The 20,427-nt window shown below is 49.5% G+C and overlaps 1 protein-coding gene across 1 annotated transcript in view; it reads left to right on the forward strand.

Annotated features, from left to right (window-relative positions):
* Nucleotides 1-20,110, forward strand: part of ALPK3 (alpha-kinase 3) — a 53,794-nt gene extending 33,684 nt beyond the window's left edge. The window contains exons 5-13 of the mRNA XM_010841086.1: nt 6,376-8,458; nt 9,132-9,279; nt 9,656-9,783; nt 9,918-9,953; nt 12,980-13,260; nt 13,812-13,900; nt 14,544-14,767; nt 17,266-17,314; nt 17,914-20,110. Of these exons, the coding sequence (XP_010839388.1) occupies nt 6,376-8,458; nt 9,132-9,279; nt 9,656-9,783; nt 9,918-9,953; nt 12,980-13,260; nt 13,812-13,900; nt 14,544-14,767; nt 17,266-17,314; nt 17,914-18,259 (3,384 nt within the window). The 3' untranslated portion in view covers nt 18,260-20,110. The remainder of the gene's footprint in view (nt 1-6,375; nt 8,459-9,131; nt 9,280-9,655; nt 9,784-9,917; nt 9,954-12,979; nt 13,261-13,811; nt 13,901-14,543; nt 14,768-17,265; nt 17,315-17,913) is intronic.
* The last annotated feature ends 317 nt before the right edge of the window (nt 20,111-20,427 follow it).

Below are 20,427 nucleotides of genomic sequence, written 5' to 3' on the forward strand. Positions count from 1 at the left end.
GAACTAAAGGGAGAAACAGACAAATTGACAATTAATAGTTGGAGACTATATTTAAAAACTTCTCTCAATAACGAATTGAACTAGCAAACAGTAAGAATAGAAAAGAACCAGGGAACTTCCCTGGTGGTACAGTGGTTAAGAATCTACCTGCCAGTGCAGGGGACACAGGTTCAATCCCTGGTCCGGGAAGATTTCATATGCCACGGAGCAACTAAGCCCGTCTACCACAACTACTGAAGCCCATGTGCCTAGAGCCTGTACTTCACAAGAGAAGACACCACAGTGAGAAGCCCATGCACCTCAATGAAAAGTAGCCCCCACTCTCCTAAACTAGAGAAAACCCAGGAGCAACAATGAAGACCCAGCACAACATACGTAATTTTCTTTTTTAAAGAGTAGAGTTGAATAGCCTTATCAACCAACTGGATCTAATAGCCATACAGAATACTCTGTGTAACAACAGCAGAATACTTACTAGTTTCAGGTACATTAAGACCTTCACTATAATAGATCATATGATGGGTCATAAACGTTAACAAACGTAAAATGATTGAAATCATACAAAGCATGTTCTCTGACAAAAATGAAATAAAAGTAGAAATCAGTGATGGAAAGATAATAGGAAAGTCTCCAAACACTTTAAATATCACACTTTTATGGGTCAAATAGGAAGGCCTTTAAATCAATTGGGAAATATTTTGAACTAAATAAAAGTGAAAATACAACATCTCAAAATTTTGCTGCAGCTAAATTAGTGTACTGAGGAACATTTATAGCATTAAATATTTATTTTAGAAACATGAAAGGTCTGAGGTCAAAACTCTGAGCTCTTGTATTGAGTAACTAGAAAAGAAAGAACAAAATTAACCCAAAGCAATCAGAAGGGAGGAAACAGTAGTGAAAAGAGCAAAAAACAATGAAATTGAAAACTAAAACTATGGAAAAATAAACCAGAATCTTATTTGAGAAGATCGATAATATTGATAAACCTCTAACAAGTCTCACAAGGGGAAAAAAAAAAAAGAGACAAATTACCTGTATTCAGAATGAAAGAGGAGCTTGATTGTGGTGATCATTTCACAGTATATAGGTTAAGTCTTCCCCCTGAAATCTTTAGGGCTGCATGGTTTCACTGGAAATTATATCAAAGATTTAAAGATGACGAAGCCTCGATATGAGCCCTGGGTCTGGGTTTCATCAAGAAATAGATTCCAGGTCCTTGACACTGCCCAGCTCCATCCCTGTTAAGCCCTTGGCTTTGAATTCTGCTTCCCAAAACCAGCGCTCCAGGGCCATGCCCTCTCAGAAGGTGACAAGCCATAGTATTTGTCATTCAGTGGTTCATTTCTGTGAACCTCCTATGTGCCTTGGCCTATGAACATTGCAAAGGTAAATCAAACTGGTTCCTTAATCTCTGAGAATTTACAGGGAAGACAGAGAGACAAGATAGCAAATTAAAACTACTAATGTTCTTCATGATGAAAAAGCTTCCAGAGAACCAGCTAGTTTCACCCCAGCTCACACAAGTTTTATTTTTAAGAAGTACGTGACATTCCTCCTCAGATCTCTACCCAGTTCCAGATGCAGACACACACACACACACCACAGTGTTTAGAGACATCAACCTTTATAGTTATCGTGCACCAAGTCTAACCCTGGACCTGAGCTGGGCCCTCTTCGGAAGGGAAGAGTTCAAAGATTAGCAGATGAAACGTGTGCACGAAACAAATAACTGCCACAGAGAATGAGGGTACAATGATAGAATTAGGTACATTTGCCATGGGTACATAGGACAGGAAGCCACTTAAATTTTTAGGGATGGAGAAGGGAGCGCAAGGGCTTCCCTGGTAGCTCAGCTGGTAAAGAATCCACCTACAATATAGGAGACCCTGGTTTGATTCCTGGGTCAGGAAGGTCCCTGGAGAAGGGATAGGCTACCCTCTCCAGTATTCTTGGGTTTCCCTGGTAGCTCAGATGGTAAAGAATCTGCCTGCACTGTGGGAGACCTGGGTTCAATCCCTGGGTTGGAAGATCCCCTGGAGGAGGGCATGGCAACCCACTCCAGTGTTCTTGCCTGGGGAATCCCCATGGACAGAGGAGCCTGGTGGGCTACAGTCCATGGGGTCACAAAGAGTCAGACACAACCAAGCGACTAAGCACAGCACAGCACAAGGGAACTCAGAAGTCTTCAGAGAAGAGAAGAAGCTTGAGGGAAGTCTTCAGGGAAAAGGAGTCCTACCGGTGAGCAATGTCCAGCAGAGAAGAAACAAAGTGATTATAAAACAGCACAGTAGTCAGTATGGTATCAGTGCTATAGGATGGAGGAACCCAAGAGATGAGCCTGGAGAGACAGACCTGGCTCTCCTGCTGAAAGGCCTCACTGATCACACTAAGGCCTGTTTACTTATTCATTTTCATTCTTCATTAGCTTTTGTGGAATATGTGTCATAGGCACATGGTATAAAATTTGTAAAGTATGAGAAGTATTTAGAGAATATTAAACCTTCACCCTTTCTCTACTGCCCCCACTACATTCCTCTTCTTGAAGTCAGTTGCTGTAACTGGTATGCTGGGCATCCTTCTAGATCTGTTTTCTGTGCATTTACAAGTATATGTGTCTGTATTTCCCACACACGGGTGGTGTATGATATTTTCTGTCCCAATACCTTGCTTTTTTATTTGGATATTTATTTTACTTATTTGGGATGTGGATGTACCAGAATTCATTGAGTTAATCCCATATGGAAGTAAGTTAGATCATTTCTTGCTGTTTTTGTAGTTGTTCAGTCACTGTCACATCTGACTCTTTTTGACCCCATGGACTGCAGCACGTCAGGCTTCCCTGTCCTTCACAATCGCCCGGAGCTTGCTGAAGCTCATGTCCATTGAATCAGTGATGCCATCCAACCATCTCATCCTCTCTTGTCGCCTTCTCTTCCCTCAATCTTTCCCAGCGTCATATCTAGTCTTTTGCTATTGTAAACTATACTGCAACAAATATCCCTGTATGTATGTCCATTTGAACATGGAAGTATTTCTACAAACTCCTAGGAATGGGATTTTGGGGTCAAAGAGTGTGAGTATTTTCAGTTTAAGTAGGTAAAGCCAGATTGCTATCTGTGGAGGCTGTGCTGATGCCTGTTTCCTCACACCCTGGTGGGCAGAGAGTATCCTTCAACTTCTTGCTGTATTAGGTTGGGGCTTTTAGGCTTTAACCTGTAAATGATGATAAGTCACTGGGAGGCTTTTAAGCAGGGGAGTGTCACAATCAGATTTATATTTCGGAAAGATCAGTTGGGCTGCAAATTTGTAGAGGCAAAGACTAGAGTCAGAGACACCAATTAAGAGGCTTAGGCAAGACAGAATTGTTGGCAGCTTAGATTAGGCTCTTGGCTGTGGAGACAGAAGGGAATGGATATTGAGATAGTGAAGCTGTAGGTTCTGTAGGACTGATCAGTTTAGGGGTGAGGGGGAGTGAAGATAGCTTTAATCAGCAGTTCCATTCATGGGACTTCCCTGGCTGTCCAGGAGTTAAGACACTGCTTCCACTGCAACGGGTGCAGGTTCGATTCCTAGTCCAGAAACTAAGATCTCACATGCTGCAAGGCAAGGCCAAAAAAATTAAAAAGTTCTGTTCACATGAGCCATGTGTGCAACATCAGCATTTTCTTTGTAAATTTAAAGCTCTCATGTCCATATTAATATTTCCTAGTCCTAGAATATCAGAAGTAAAAAGATACTAACATTCTTCAGTTGGACTTAATATTTGATGGCTCCTGATATTCTCCAAACTCTGTTTTTTTTGTATTCATACTGTTCATTCAGGATCCCATGTGGAAGTGAAAGTGTTAGTCGATCACTTGAAAGTGTCCATCTCTTTGTGACTTCATGGATTGTAGCCTGCCAGGCTCCCCTGTCCATGGGGTTTCCCAGGCAAGAATACTGGAGTGGGTTGCGATTCCCTTCTCCAGGGGATCTTCCCAACCTAAGAATCGAACCCAGGTCTTCTGCATTGCAGACAGATTCTTTACTGTCTGAGCCACCAGGGACAGCATTCCATATGCAGTAAAGTAGCTTTAAATTCTAGACTTGAATATAGTTTATTTATAAAGTCTTTCATTATGTATTCCCTTTGCTCTTGTTTTTAATTGGAGGACTATAACTGCTTTACAATGTTGTGTTAATTTCTGCATACAACATCGTGAGTCAGCTATAGTTATACATATGTCTCCTCCCTCTTGAGCCTCCCTCCCAACCTCCCCCCATCCCATCCTTCTAGGTCATCACGGAGCACCAAACTGAGCTCCCTGTGCTATATAGCAGGTTCCCTCTAGCTATGGTTTTGTGTGTGGTTCTTCTGATACTTAGAAATATTTGTATGTAATAATGCATAATTTAAATTCTATATAATATGTCTATACTTTTATGTTTAATTAATGTCTTTTACTTTCTAATGAGTGGTGTTTCCACTTCCTCCCTATCTTTTTTCCTTTTCCTTTTCTCTCTCCTATTAGCCCAAAGTTGTATTTCTAAGTGGCTATCTTTATATATATAAGTATCCTATATTTCTATTACCTGGGTTTTCAGCTTTGAATCATGCCTCTGATTCCTAGCTTGTATAAGTGATACAATTAAGGCACCCACACTACTCATCTTCTTGCTCCTTCCCCTTCTATGCTAGTTGTATCATTTCTGCATCGTCAGGGCATAAGCATTGACATTCTGATCTCCCACTCTAAACTTTTTTGTTTTAGTCTTGATTAACCAGAGGGTTAACTGCATATTCACTGTTCACCATCAGTTGTTTTGCTGTGGTTTCCCAATCATTTTTTGGTTGACCAAAGTTTCTTCTCCAGTAATTTCCTCCAGGACCCTGGGAACACTTATCCTTAAGCCCTTGCATATTCAGAAACAATTTTCTTAGCAATTTTCAGGAGGTTTCTTCAGGAGTGTGTTTTTTGTTGATATTTTTTGAGATCTGCCTCCGGTAGGCTGTTCCACTTTTCTTTCCCTGACTCCGTTGGACATCTCCCTTATATGTCTTCTGCTGGATTTCCACCCGGTCTTCCACAATCCTACAGTCTTACAGCCTCCTAGAGTTTCATCTGTCTGCTTTTGGCAGTCCTTACCTCCACATACTTTTTTGAGACTATAGGTTTTATCAACCTCAAGTTCCACTAACAATGGAATTTGCTTTATTTTTTCTTGTTTACTTAGTTGGTTTTGAGCATATCCAAGAGGGAAGAGGCAAATTACCGTTTAGGCCACTGTGTTTAAATAGGAGGTCCTTTAATTATATTTAAATGTGTGACATAATAGTATAAAAGCAAAGAACTTGTGATTTGAAGTTAGACACTCCTGGCTTCTGAACCCTACTGTTTACTGTCTGATAATGGACAAACTACATTCTTCTTTGACCATCAGTGTTCTTATCTCTAAAATAGAGATAATTCTTATAACTATTTCATATTGTTGTGAGGAGTGAGGTAATACCTATATAATAAATGGGGGCCTAGCATAATGTTTTGCAAATAGTGGGTGTTCAGAAGGGTAACATTGTAACATTTCATGGATCTCCTGGCATACCTGTCATTCACAACGACTTTAATCTTCTACGACTGCTGCTGCTGCCGCTAAGTCGCTTCAGTCATGTCCGACTCTGTGTGACCCCACAGACGGCAGCCCACCAGGCTCCCCTGTCCCTGGGATTCTCCAGGCAAGAACACTGGAGTGGGTTGCCATTTCCTTCTCCAATGCATGCAAGTGAAAAGTGAAAGGGAAGTCGCTCAGTTGTGTCTCTTTGCGACCCCATGGACTGGAGCCCACCAGGCTCCTCCGTCCATGGGATTTTCCAGGCAAGAGTACTGGAGTGAGGTGCCAACGCTTTCTCCGACTAGCGTTATGTAATTACCGCTCACTCAGCATTAATGGTGATGTTGCCCCCGAAGCTGTCAAGGAGACCCTCCAGTACTCTCCCACCTCACCCGTCATTCTATCCAGAGCAGCAGTGCCACAGGAGAGGGAAAGGTTAATTGCTCAGAAGCCCTGAGAGAACACATCCCTCCAAATGGTGGGGGTGAGGGGAGGGGTAGTACTTGAGCAGAGTCCATCAGGAAAGGCAGGATTTCTTCAGGGAGAGGTGGGAAGGCCCAGAGCTAGACCTGGATTCTGGATATTACTTTATCTGGATTCTGGGTTCAGGGGTTTGGTGGGTGGGCATGGGATTTTGTCACCTCTAACAAGCCTGAGAAACCAAGTGGCCAGATTCCCATCACGGCAGCTGTGGTTAAGGCCCGAGGAGACTGGGACATCAGATTGGAAAGAGAGCCTAAGGCACCTGTAGTTAAGTTCTTGCTTTTGTCCGTGTGTTCCCAGGTCCAGGAGTCCCAGGCAACCATAGCTCCTGCACCGGCCGGCAGCAGCTCTGATCCAGCCTCTGCTGGTCACAGCACCTCTAGAAGTCAGGGCATCATTGAGCCCATGGATGCAGAAACCCAGGAGGACAGGAGAATGTCTGTTGACCAGAAAACAGGAGGTGAAAAGAATACAGAGGTGGACAGGAAGATGCAAGTGGACGGGAGGACGCAGGGAGACCAAACAGAAGCCTCCCAGTGGACTCAGGCAGATAGGATGACACAAGTGGATGTTGTGATGCAAGGAAGTAGGAGATCAGAGTCGGACAGGAATTCCCAGGAGGACGTGATGGCACAAGGAAGGGTGGGGACGCAGGCAGAAGAGAGGACCCAGGAAGATGGATGGGTACAGCAAGATAAGGGGACACAGTCAGAGGGGAGCACTCCCTCAACCACGAAAGGTCATTCAGAGAAGGCGTCCATGACCAGTCTCAGCCCACACTCCAGAGCCCCCAAACGCCCACCTTCGGAGGATCCTAGGTCTCCTCAGGTTATTGAAGGCTTTGGACAGAGCCAGGACGAGTTCTCTGTCCAAGACAAACCGGGTTGTATGCTCGCATCTGATGAGACACCAGGACCAGCCTCTGGGAACCAGGAGGAAGCTGTGCTGGGTCCCCTGGTGGGGGGCCTCGCTCCCAGGGCACAACTGCCTCCTGAGGTCCGTTTGGAGCCAGTGGGAGGAAAGCGCTCTGGAGGGCTGGAGTGGTCCGCTCCGGGGAGGGACAAACCAAGGGAGGGCCTGTTCCAGGGTCCGAGGGAGGAAGAGCTGGGAAGAGTGCCACCTGCAGCTCTGGGTGGCCGTCCTCCAGGGGGCTTAGGCCCTGAGGGGCGCCCCCTGCCCTCTCCTCCTGAGGCTGGCCTGACTCGTCATTCCCAGGAGGGGCTGCCCAGCACCCCAGCTTCTCAGCCCAGGAGTGCAGCTGCCTTCCCGCCCTCTGAAGACAAGACCTTGCTGAGCTCTGCTCCCTCACTGCACCTGGGGCCAGGGACAGCCAGCCAGAGTCACCCTCCAGAAACTGTGGCAGCAAACAGCGAAGGGCCCTGCGCCAAGGTGCCAGATGCGGACGGGAGGACTTCGGGTCCCCGGACCTGTGACCCCGGCCTCATAGACTCCCTGAAGAACTACTTGCTTCTGCTGCTAAAGCTGTCCAGCTCAGAAGCAAGTGGAGGGGGCCCGGAGTCTCAGGGGGAAGCTGCCGCTGGGGTTCCGGCGCCCCTGCCCACCCTGGCCCCCACCATAGAAGTGGCTGGACTGAGTCCGCGAACCTCACGGCGCATCCTGGAGCGCGTGGAGAACAACCACTTGGTGCAGAGCGCACAGACCCTCCTGCTGAGCCCCGGCACCTCCCGCCGTCTCACCGGCCTCCTGGACCGCGAGGTGGAGGCTGGCCGGCAGGCCTTGGCTGCTGCCCGGCGCCCAGGCCCCAGCCCCCTCTCAGTCCCCGCCATCGTGGTTGGTGAGGCGGAGGGCCCTGGGCTGGCCTCAGGAGGATCCAGTGAGGGTGAGGGACAGCTTCCCCTTGAGGGGCCTGGCCTCCTGGAGGTCTCTCGGGAAAGCAGCATGGGTGGGCTGCTTAGGGAGGAGGGTGGTGGGCAGGCAGCCCCTGGGCAGGGCCTGCTGTCAACCGAGAGCAGAGCCCAGGAGCCCTCCCCAGAGGAGGAGGCCCCGGGGGAGGCGCTCCCCGCGGCGACGCCCGAGGAGCTGGCTCTTGGGGCCCGGAGGAAGAGATTTCTCCCAAAGGTAAAAGCTGCAGGAGATGGAGAGGGCACCAAGCCTGAAGAAAGAGAGAGCCCCTCAGTCTCCCCCAGGGGGCCCAGGAAGGCCCTTGCACCTGGGTCCCCAGGGACTCCCGGGCGCGAGAGACGCTCCCCGACTCAAGGCAGAAAGGCAGGCATGCTGGAGGTGCCGCGGGCAGAGGAGGAGTTGGCAGCAGGAGACCCAGCCCCCAGCCCCAAAGCTGGCAGTCTAGATGCTGAGCTGGCCCTGGAGGAAGGCAATCAGGATGCTCTGGCCAAGTCCAGGAAGGCCAAAGACCTGCTGAAAGGTGAGTACTAGGTCTGGCCTCCCAGGAGAGGACGCTGCTGGGTCACCTGCCTGCTGGAGACCTGGTGCACCTCTGTAAAGGTATTCCCATGTAATAATCCCACAGGCTGTAGAATCAGAAAGGCTTAGTTTTTGCCCTGGCTCTGTGGCTTGGAGCTGATAATAGGACCAACTTCATAACATTATGAGGTTAAATGGGATAGAATAAATCAAGGGCTCAGCCTGGGGCCTGGCTTCAATAGCATCCTAGCTCTAGCATCATCATCATCGTTGTCACCACCATCATCCCCTCTTTGCAGACTCGTCCCACGAGTACAGAGTGGTACAGACAGGACTCAAATGCAGGGTCCTAGGGTTAGGAGCCCAGGCTACAAGCTGAATGTCCTCTCTTGACTGCTGTCTTTGGCCTCAGCTGTGAGGCTCTGCCTGGCCTGGAGTGGGGGCGCATGGCCGGGTTCTTTCTAGCAAAGCTGTGTGCTCTGAAGTCAGAGCAAAGGCCTCAGAGACACAGATGTGGCGGGGGTGGGTGAAGTGATGGGTGTGTGAGGAGACTTGAATCCTGTTTTCTCTCAGCCTGTGCACCAATGACACCCAGGGAAGCGGGGGCAAGGCCAGAGAGGGCATAGGACGGCAGGGAGAGGGCTTACTCCTTCCCACTGTGCCCTTGCTCCCAGCCCCACAGGTGATTCGGAAGATTCGGGTGGAGCAGTTTCCTGACGCCTCGGGCAGCCTGAAGCTCTGGTGCCAATTCTTCAACATTCTCAGTGACTCGGTCCTGACGTGGGCCAAGGATCAGCGCCCAGTGGGCGAGGTGGGCAGGAGGTAAGCCAGCTGGGTGCCACCCCCACCTGGCCCCCTAAGACATGGCAGCAGTGATCACGTGGGGGCATCGTCCCAACCTTGGATCCACCTTCAGTTAATCCTCATAGTAACCCTGTAAGGGAGACTCTAGTACTCCCACCGTAAAAAGGAGAACATTGAGGCTCAGAGATACTAAGTCATTTGCCCAGAGTCCCACAGCCAGTGAGAGTCAGGATCGCAAACCTGGCCTGTGTGATGCAGGCCTGGCTCTGCCCAGAGCTCCTGGAGCCTGTGCCCACAGAAGCCTCTGACAGTGGGGTCTGAGGACCCTCAGGACACAGTCTGGCCTGGGCTGTGCCATGGTGATGGCCTCAGGGGGAGGGTCTCCTCTCTGCAGTGCCGGGGATGAGGGGCCCGCGGCCCTGGCCATCGTGCAGGCGTCCCCCGTGGACTGTGGCGTGTATCGATGCACCATCCACAACGAGCACGGCTCAGCCTCCACCGACTTCTGCCTCAGCCCCGAGGGTGAGTGTGACCCTACCCCCTCCACCTGGTCTCTGCTCCATGGAGGACGGGGATAGTTATCTTTGCAGAAGTAGAGCTCTCTGTGGGTATGCCCACCTGAGGACAGTGACTTCCTCTGCTTTTTCTCCACACAGTGCTGTCAGGATTCATCTCCAGAGAAGAAGGTCAAGGTATGGTGCCCCTCACGGGGAGGAATGGATGGCCCTGTGTCCCTAGGCCTGCCTCTGCAGGGGTTCTTTAAAGACTTGGTGGTGGTGGTTTAATTGCTCAGTCGTGTCCGACTCTTGGGACCCCATGGACTGTAGCCTCCCAGGCTCCTCTGTTCATGGGATTCTCGAGGCAGGAATACTGGAGTGGGTTGCCTTTTCTTTCTCCAGGGAATCTTCCCAACCCAGGAATCCAACCCGGGTCTCCTGCATTGCAGGCAGATTCTTTACCAACTGAGCTACAAGAGAAGCTTGGAATCTGATCCAAATGCCACATTCATCTCCACATGCAGCTACCCTTTCCTCCTAGTTTAGCACGTGGCTTGTGGAGGAGATGGAGGGGGACAGCTGTTTCAGAAGTTGAGGGGGAGGAAGGGCTAGAGGGCCATCCCACAAGGAGTTCACTCAGCCTGTGCCCTCTCCCCTCATCAGAGCCCTTGATCAAGAGCAGGACTGGCTACCAGGGTACTTCTCCCTGCCGGTTTCCTCCCTGGAGTTTCTCTTAGGAGTCTGTGAATTCCTGCATGAGACCCCCATGGAGAGCCTGCTAAAAATGCAGTACCTGAGCCCTGCTGCAGACACTCTTAATCACAGTCTGGGGAAGGACCTAACGTGATTGCATGTCAGTAGACACCCTGGTGATTGTCATACACCCTGAAGTTTGACAAACAATTTGAAGGCACAAATATTAGAGGAAGAGTTTGTGTTGCTCCTGCAAAAGACACATTAAGGATTTAGGACTTCGAAGGCAGCTGGTGATGGAAAGATTTCTAGAGCTTCATGAATTCCTTCATTCATTCACTCCTTTATTCATTCATTCAATTAGTACTTTTTGTTCAGTTATAAAATCAGAGTTAATATCAAATATAACCTTATGCCTAAAAACAAATAATACTTTGTTCTCATAAAATCAGATTTTCCTGTCTTGTAAGTGTTGGTTTATTTGAATTAGGAACCATTCAGTGCTTTTGGCTAACATATCTTCTTTTTTTTCCTATTTAATATTTATTTATTTATTTGGCTGTACCAGGTCTTAGTTGTGGCTTGTGGGGTCTAGTTCCCTGACCAGGGATCGAACCTGGGCCCCCTGCACTGGGAGCATGGAGTCTTAGCCACTGGACTGCCAGGGAAGTCCCTGACATATCTCTTAAATCTGTCAAGTGTATAATAGTTGCTCATCCCTCACTTGTTTTCACTCCTTACCATTTACTTCGTGAAGTCACTTGATGTGTAGAATGTCTTCCATTTTGGATTTTGTTGATTGTATCACCATTTAACATGTTGCTTCATTGATGGACTTCCTCTAAACTGGTTATTAGGTTGAGGTGCTCAGGTGCAAATTTGGGGGAACATTTCACAGGTGAGCTGTGTGTTTCCTTTTGCCTCCAATCTTCAGGCACATGATATCTGTTTGTTTTAGTAAAACTAAGAATGATCACTGAGTTTATTCACATGTTTTCTGCCTGATCTATCCCCTTTAAAGTTAAAAAAAATAAACAGGAATTCTCTGGCAATCCAGTAGTTAGGACTTGACTCTTTCACTGCCAGGCCTGGCTTCAATCACTGTTAGGGGAACGAGGATTCCCACTTACTGCAAGGCACAGTTTAAAAAAAAATTAAAACTGTATCTGATACAACTCCTGTCATTATCGAGGAGTTTTAGCAGTCACTGATTATTACCTCAATCCTTTATCTCCTTAAGGTTTAGAACATGGAGTATTTTAATTCTGTCATTTCTTCTTTATTCACTAGCTAACATTTTTCAGTAAAGAGGAAATGTTTATTTGGTAATCCTGATACATATAGGTCCAACAAAAAAATGAATGGAAATTACTTTCTTTTCCCTCTTGCTAAGCTTTCAGAAAAATGAATTAGAGCTGTAACATCTTCCACAGGTCACCAATAAGGGTTTTTTGTTTTTTTCCAGGAGGAAGGTTTTTTGTTTTTTATAATTATGGAAGTATGGATTTTAACACATTTGTATGTTCAGTACTTTGCAGTTATTCTTTTTGTTAGTAAAATTGTCTCTCTCTCTCTTTTTTTTTTTTTTTTTGGCCAATGGAAGCCCCTTCAGGTTGACTCATGTGTTCTTGTGACAAGCAACCAGTTGTTTTTGATACTTCACTTACTTTCTGATCCATAGATGTTTCTGGTCAATCCAAGACACTTCCTGCCATTTGTTCAGGGAATTCTGGTTCCTTTTAGTGGAAAATAGGCTTCCCTCATAGCTCAGTTGGTAAAGAATCTGCCTGTAATACAGGAGACCCTGGTTTGATTCCTAGGTTGGGAAGATTCCCTTGAGAAGGGAAAGGCTACCTACTTCAGTACTCTGGCTTGGAGAATTCCATATAGTCCATGGGGTTGCAGAGTCCGACACAGCTGAGTGACTTTCACTTTCACTTTAGTGGAAAATGGTATTTAGTGATCACAATTTGAGCACTAGGAGTACTCATTGCTATTGGATTGGTCTCAAACTTTTTTTTTCAGTCAAACTTGTTAATTGAGATGGAATCACTTATTCACTTGATCAAAACACCAAATTCTAAAACAGACTAATCCTGATAGTCTGTATTGATAGCTGCTTCCTCAGAAAACCCCTGCCTTCCACAGACACAGGCTGAGCCCTTATTTTCTCACACACAAGCACTGTTGAATGACCGAGGGTTGCATAACTACAGGGTCTGCCCTCAGGAGCTCACAGTCTACCACGGACCCCACAGTGCACCCCCAAAGAGCAGTAATGGACAGAGTGAGTGTATCAATTCCAGGCTTTTCCTGCCCTGTGGACTCTGCATCAGTCAGGGGGAGCTTCTATAATGTGTATTTATGTATTTGTTTGGCTGCTCCCTGCAGCATGTGAGATCTTAGTTCCCTGACCAGGGATTGAATCCACGTCCCCTGCTTTGGAAGCACAGTCTTAACCCCTGGACAGCCAGGGATGTCCTGAGGGGGAGTTTCTAGTTTTTTCACACTTTTCCTGTTCCCTCCAGTTGGAGAAGAGATTGAGATGACCCCCATGGTGTTCGCTAAGGGTCTGGCTGACTCTGGCTGCTGGGGGGACAAGCTCTTTGGGCGCTTGGTGAGTGAGGAACTTCGAGGGGGTGGACACGGTTGCAGCCTGAGGAAGGCCTCCCAGGCCAAGGTCATCTACGGGCTGGAACCCATCTTCGAGTCAGGCCGTACGTGCGTCATCAAGGTGTCCAGCCTGCTTGTGTTCGGGCCCAGCAGCGAGACTTCTCTCCTGGGCAGAAACTATGACGTCACCATCCAGGTACTGTCCCATGCCCCTGCCCCCGCTTCCACCCTCTCATCCCTCCCCTTCCCAGCCTGGTCCTGTTGGGAAGCCCCATATGGAGGTGGATGCCATCTCAGTCTCTGCTTTACCTTGAGGAGAGCCTGAGATGTAGTCCAGGCTACATCGTTGGGACCATAGTCTTCAAACTATTTTTCACCAGAAACCTTTTTCACTTCCCTCAACTGTATCTTGCACAGAGAAGCCTTATTTGTGAGGGGACAGGGGGTGACTGTGGGTGGGGCGGGTGCCCCACTTTCTGCAGCGTGGCCCCTGGGGCACAGCTACCTATCACGAGGGCTCTAGCAAACAGTTTGTAAACCACTTTGAAAACATGTCCAAAGCCTCTTGTTTTACAAATGAGAAAAATGAGGTGCAGATGAGGGAGGAGGGTAGGAGTGAACCCCATCTTCCCCAGGGCTGGGATCCTCCCTGCAGCCTCTAGTAGACAGCCTCCCACTTAGAGCAAGGCGTGACTAAGAGCAGGTACGCTTCTGTGCTGACCAGAGTTGGTTCTCTTCAACCCACAGGGGTGCAAGATCCAGAACATGAGCCGGGAGTACTGCAAAATCTTTGCGGCTGAAGCCCGGGCTGCTCCTGGCTTTGGAGAGGTGCCTGAGTAAGTGCACAGGGAGGGGGCCATGCAGTCTGACTTGAGCTCCTGCACAGAGACATGATTCACAGCCTGCTGGGTACCCCCTGAGTAATGGTCATGTGCAAATGGGCCCCCAGCTAGCCCCATGCTCAGCTCAATGGTTCCTCAATATAATCTAGAAACAAAGACGTCAAGATTCATGGCCCACTTTAGAAAAGCTTCTGTTCTGGTCTCCAGTCTCCTCTCACCCACCTGAATTCCCTACCCCTTCTCCCAGTTTTTGCTGATTGTGGGGTTTAGGCATGGCAGGTTCTGGGCCTCTCTGAAGGTGACAGGGAGGCTAAACCATCCAGGGTCTAGTGGGCGTGGACAGTCTGGCTGAATCCTCTCAGAGGTATTCCTTTCTGTTTGTCACTTACGGGTCCCAGCCCCTCACTCAGGCACAGAGGCCTCCTGGGGCCAGAGCAGGGTTCAGCTCTCATCCCACTGACCTCAGAAGATGGACAGGACCCTGAAGGCATTGGGAAACTCCTGTCCTTGCTGCCCTTCAGGCTCAGAGCTGAGTTCCCTTTTTGGAAGGGTGTTCCTTTTGTGTGGAGTTGAGGTGGAGGGAGGCGCTCTCGGGGCACGGTCAGTCCTGCTCACCGCGGCGTGGCACTGTGCTTAGGATCATCCCACTGTATCTGATCTACCGGCCTGCCAACAACATCCCCTATGCCACCCTGGAGGAGGACCTGGGCCAGCCCCTAGAGTCCTACTGCTCCCGGGACTGGGGCTGTGCTGCGGCTCCTGCAGCGCCTAGCAGCTCTGAGGCCGTGTGGAAATGCCAGACCTTCCAGCACTGGCTCTATCTGTGGACGAACGGCAGCTTCCTTGTCACAGACTTGGCAGGTATGAGGGTGTGAGGTGGGTGTGTGCCTGTGCAGGAGAGCATGCGGAGGGCAGGGCACTGGTGTGCGGCACACTTCCGCATGTGTTCTTCTCTGCTTTCACAGTAACCTTTTAAAGTGCACTGGACAGAAACCACTTTCTGTGCAACCCTAGTACATAGCAGACCCTCATGGAGCCTAGTCTCTTACTGAAATTGTGTTTAAAGGCGTATACTCCAGGCTCCACTTAAAAAATATATTATTTCAAAGACTATTTCATGGGATCTAATTCAAGCTGCATGACCACATTTTCAAAATCACCCTTCTTCCCTGTAGCTCTGCTCTGAACCTTCTTCCTCTCCAGCTTCCTAAACTCTCTTCTACCCTTGCACACAGAGCGTTATTGTCTCCTCCTTCTCTGTTCCCCCCTCAGTCTTTGGTGAGTGTGAAAGTGAAAGTCGCTCAGTCGTGTCTTACTCTTTGCAACCCCATGGACTATACAGCCCATGGAATTCTCTAGGCCAGAATACTGGCTTTCCCTTCTCCAGGGGATCTTCCCAACCCAGGGATCAAACCCAGGTCTCCCGCATTGCAGGCGGATTCTTTACCAACTGAGCAGTCTTTGGTAGTTTATTATTAATATTTTGTAAGCAAACTTAGTCTCTCATACTTCTCTTTAGTCTGTTTCTATTTTTCCCGTTATTCAGATTCTTCCCCCAAAAGGGAGGCCAGTAAGCGTGAATTCTCCTTCCTTCTTTGACGTCTCCTCTCCAGGCCTACACTCTTTAACCAGACCTGGCAAGAGAAAGGAAAAGATACAGTTCTGTCTACACACATTGGGGGATGCTGGGGATGTCACACATTATTGCATTTTATCCCTGATGTAAATAAGTGAGAAAACCAGGGCCAGAGATAGAAAACTGACTGTAAGTGTGCTTAGCGTTGGGGGTAAGCTGTACAATAAATATTTATATATAACTATAGATGTTGAAGGGCGAGCTAGTAACACATGAAACTGTTATTCACTCCATTTATTAACTCATAAATTTTTCCTTCCCTTCTTCTTTCCTTCTTTTTTTCCATCTAACATTACTAAGTACTGAGAAGATAAAAATGTGAATTAGGAATACCCATTGTCCTCAAGAATTTATGATAAATATACCAATTTCTACAATGGGATAATAACATAATATAGTAGAAGGACTTGGAAATGAAAGAAAGTCAAGCCTTAAAAAAAGAAAAAAAAATTCAACCCAGGCCTCTTCATTTTCTAGCTGGGTCTCTGTTTTACAGAGAAGAAAAGAAGCTCAGACAGATTATGTCTTTCATCCCTCTGAGCTTCCATTTCCTTTCCCTCTCTAAGAATAATAGTATCTTTCCTGCCTCTCTCTCAAACTTATTATGAAGATTCCATGAGACTGTATTTGGGAACGCCCTCTGCAAACCAGAGTTCTGTGCAAGTGAGGGATCATGAGTATTATCATGCACAATGGAATGTGAAAAATGCTGAAAGAGAAAAGACAAAGAAATGAATATTTATTGCATTACTGCTGTGCTTCAGACACTAAGTTAGGGTCTGACACATACCGTGATCGTCTTAATTCCCCTACAAGATGGGCAGCATGATCACTGGGTTTACTGTCAAGGATTAGAGATAGGAAGTGACTGGCCAAGCACACACGGCTCCAAAGCGACAGAGCCAAAATGGAAGTCCAGATCTGCCTGGTTTCAAGCCCACATCTGTGCTGCTCTGTCATCTACTGGCACTCAGGCCTGTTAGTGAGAGCTTGGCTCCTGGAAGAAGGCAGCTGGACAGAGTGCAAACAGGGAAAGGCGGTCACAGGCCTGATGCATGATGTTAAGGTGCTGGGGTAGCCTGGCCAGGTGGGATGTGTTTCCTCCATCACTGTTTGCCCGACTCTGTCCTTCAAGGCTCTCTTAACCTTGGAGCCCGTCTGGCTGCTTGGAGTGCTTGCTTGCTGCCTTGATGAGTATGTGGAAGCTGGTCTTATCCATGCTACACTTCTGCCAGCCCAGCCCTGTTACACCTTTCCATTTCCACCTAGCTCTCTCTGTCCAGATGGGCTAATCTGTTAAGGAGGAGGCGAAAGTTTTAGCTAAAAGCCAGAGACTTGCCCAGTTTAGGATGACCTACTCTCACCCAGTAGAGACAGAATAGCTTAGTTGGAAGACTTGTGGGTCTAGGAATGATACTTTAATTCACAGTGGTCATTGTACACAGACCGTGCCCAGTTAGTAAATGAATGAATGACTGACTCTGCTGAAGTTACTTAATTTCCTTACCTGTGAAAATGGAACTATTATTACTACTCATAATACAAATATACACACACTGCCCCTGAGACAGGCCAGGTGATGCCCAGTGAGAGGGAACCTGAAGATGTGCCTAGAGCTTGGCTTGTTCCCATCTAAAATGATACACATCTTGGAGACCTGGGGGCCCTAGAACTGCCCCAGGCTACCACCAATTCCCAATACTCTCTGTCTTTCTCTTTTCAGGGGTTAACTGGAAAATGACTGATGTGCAGATTGCTACCAAACTGCGGGGGTGAGTGCTTCTTGGTGACAGAATGCCCTCTGAGAGGCTGCTTGGGGTGTAAAATGTCAAAGTTCTTCTGGTTCTCCATCCCCAAGGTGCTGGACCTTGTGACTCAGTAGCCCTAGTTGTGCCCAAGGCCATGTCCTAATGTCTCAGGGACCTCTGCTCCCCATCTGCTACGGCCCTGACCCCAGATCTTGACCAGCAGCTCTTGCCACCCACACAGGACCACCTGGCGTTCTGGGGTTGCAGTGAACCCGCTCCTCTGCTTTCTCACAGAGAAACCTTGTGGAGGTTCATCGGGGGGCAGATAAACAGGGCCTGTGAGTGGAGTGGGGACCTGGAGTCTGCAGTAATTTATGTTGATAAAGCAGAGCCTCCTCATACCAAGCGACATCCCACGTGATGAATTCCGTGGGCCAGGGCTGAATGAGGCCTCAGATTAAAAGTGAGGTTTTGGGTGCTGCCAGTTGAGGTAGACTCCTCAGCACCCCGAGGTAAGGTAAGAGGTACCTTGGGCATGACACCATGCCATGGGCACCCCACGGTCTGCCCTGAGGACTGTCTCTCTGGGTAGGACCCCACTCAGCTCTTGTGTCCTGCCGCAGGTACCAAGGCCTCAAGGAGAGCTGTTTCCCTGCCCTGCTGGACCAGTTCGCCTCCTCCCACCAGTGCAACACCTTCTGTGAGATGCTGGGGCTAAAACCCCTCAAGGGCCCAGAGGCCACCCACCCCCAAGCCAAGGCCAAAGGCTCCAAGAGTCCATCTGCCGGCAGGAAGGGCCCCCAGCTGAGTCCTCAGCCCCAGAAGAAAGGCCCCCCGAGTCCCCAGGGCACCCGGAAGAGTGCCTCGGGTTCCAAAGCCACCCCTCAGGCCTCAGAGGTGGTCGCCACCCAGTTATTGGGACAGTCTCCCATCCAAGAGGGAGCCTCCAAGGCCCAGGGCATGCGGTAGCCCCCACAGGAGGCTGGGGGCCTCCATCCAGCAGCAGACCAACAAGGAAGCAGCTCAAACCGCCAGAGATGTTCCCAGTACAGAACCAACTGGAGCAGGTGTGCCCCAGGAGGCTCCACCCAGGGCCTTTCCAAGCAGCCGCTCCTCACTCAGCTCCTCATCAGACACTGGGCGTGTGGCACCCAGTCCCGTGGCCTCTCCTGGTGCCATTGTCACCAGGGCTCCCAGGCCCCACCTCCAAGTGCCTGGCAGCCTGGCCATCCTTGAAGTTTACACTGGCCACTGCTGGGGCTGCCCTGAGTCCTCTGCATGATCTGCAGCCAATGTCCTGCCCAGACCCTGCTGCTAACGTCATGCTCTGGGGCATGTGGGACAGCATCTCCCTTCTCCCTTCACTTGGCTCTGATCTCTCCCTGCCCTCAGGGCTCCAGACTTCCTCTGCTCTGTCTGGCCTGGTGACTCTCAGGGTCTTTTCCTTCAGCCATTTTGCCTCATTTATCCCAGCTTATCTTGCCACTAACCTGTCCCTGAGCCCAAATGGGTCTCAGGGCCCTTCCAGGGCCTGTCCCCTCCTTGTGCAGTGGTCTTTGGTGATGCGTGTTCATGCTCAGCCTTTCCCTGCTGCTCAGGCACTCACTCCCCTGCCTCCCCTGCCCCCTTGCTCCCCATCCCCCATCCCTGGCTTTGAGCCCGATTGCAGCCTATGCCTGCCTTTCACTGACTGTCCCCCTACCCGAGGGCTTCCTAGCTGACCCCCACCCTACCCACCACACCTCGGGAAGGAGCACATCCTCTGGCCTCACAGCCGCCACCCCCAGTACACCTGTCCCCTCCTCCCAGGCCCTCTGCTGTGAGGTGAGGGTTGCATCAGCAGCTGTGGCCAGAGGGAAGGCGTCGACTTTGTGAGACCTCGTACTCCTTACTGAAAGGAGAGGGAGTCACAGTGAATTCCACACTGCCCTCTTGACCGGGGACAGAGGGCTGGACTCTTCTCCAGAAGAGTGGGAGTTCTGGGAAGAATGCAGCCCATCCCCATGTGGGGTGGACAAGTGTCTCTGTCTGGGGATTAGGACCCCTGCCTCCAACCTTCAGCTCTCAATCCTGGGCCTCCAGCTCTGGGCCTCAGTACGGAGGAGTTGTCCTCAGCCCAGCACCCTGGGTCCTTCCTGAGAGCCCTTCTTGAGGCCTGGGAGGGGGGAGTCTAGAGCTAGCCCAGTCCCCTTGGAATGCAATAAAGGCAGCCACTGTGCATCCAGCTCACCTCCTCTAGTGTGGTTGTAGGTGTACGGGGTCAGGGTCCCCTCTTCCCCAGGCAGGGTTTTCTGAGGACATCCTCCAGTCCCTGGACCCACTGGAAAGATAGATCCATGATTTGGCTCCTGGATTGACAGTCTCAGCCTTCCATGGCGACAGCCAAACAGTCTGTGCTTGTACCACTGGGAAGATGACTTGGGTCCCTGAGCATGAGGGTGCTTAGGCCTTTGGAACTGCTCCTTCATTTGGAAGAAGAATGCAAAGAAAGGAACCCAGGAAAGAAGAGTAGAGCTGGAGAGACGCCCAGTGTCTCCGACTGCCTCCACTGCAGCAAGACCAGCCGAAGGGATGACCAGTGCCGCGGTCCTCTCAGTTACTCACGGACTGTCTCCGGTTCCCAGCTGCAGAGGTTTCTCAGCCCCGGCCCCACCCGACTGCCCAGGCCTTTCTTTGCCCCATATGTCCCCCCTCCTCTAGACATTTCTGACTTCTCTACCTCCTCTTGTGCTCAGGTGACTCTCCATACTTTCTCCTCTTGCCCCAATGCGCCCCTCTCTCTCCCAGCCTGCATATCCAGACTGCCTTGGTGAACTGAGAGCTGAATGTTGTTGATTTGTTTGTTCACCCACCTGTTCATTCAGACATACTGAGCAGACTTCCTTTATGCCAGACCCTGAGCTGACCACTGGTGGGAGGCAGAGATGTATGAGGTGGTCTCAAAAGAGACACTGGCCATTATGTTTCTCAGGTTTTAAGTAACAGAAATGGACTTGGACCAATCTAAGCAAGGAGCAGGGACTCATGGGAAGGGTGTGGGGTAGTTTACAGGACCTAGAAAGGCAGGAGCCATAGTGGCTCTGGAGCTTGCCTCCCAGGAGCTGCTGCCGTTGGCTCTAATGGGTCTCCTTCCACTC

The sequence above is a fragment of the Bison bison genome, unplaced genomic scaffold (genome assembly GCF_000754665.1).
Source record: "Bison bison bison isolate TAMUID 2011002044 unplaced genomic scaffold, Bison_UMD1.0 scf7180017864155, whole genome shotgun sequence".
NCBI lineage: Eukaryota > Metazoa > Chordata > Mammalia > Artiodactyla > Bovidae > Bison > Bison bison.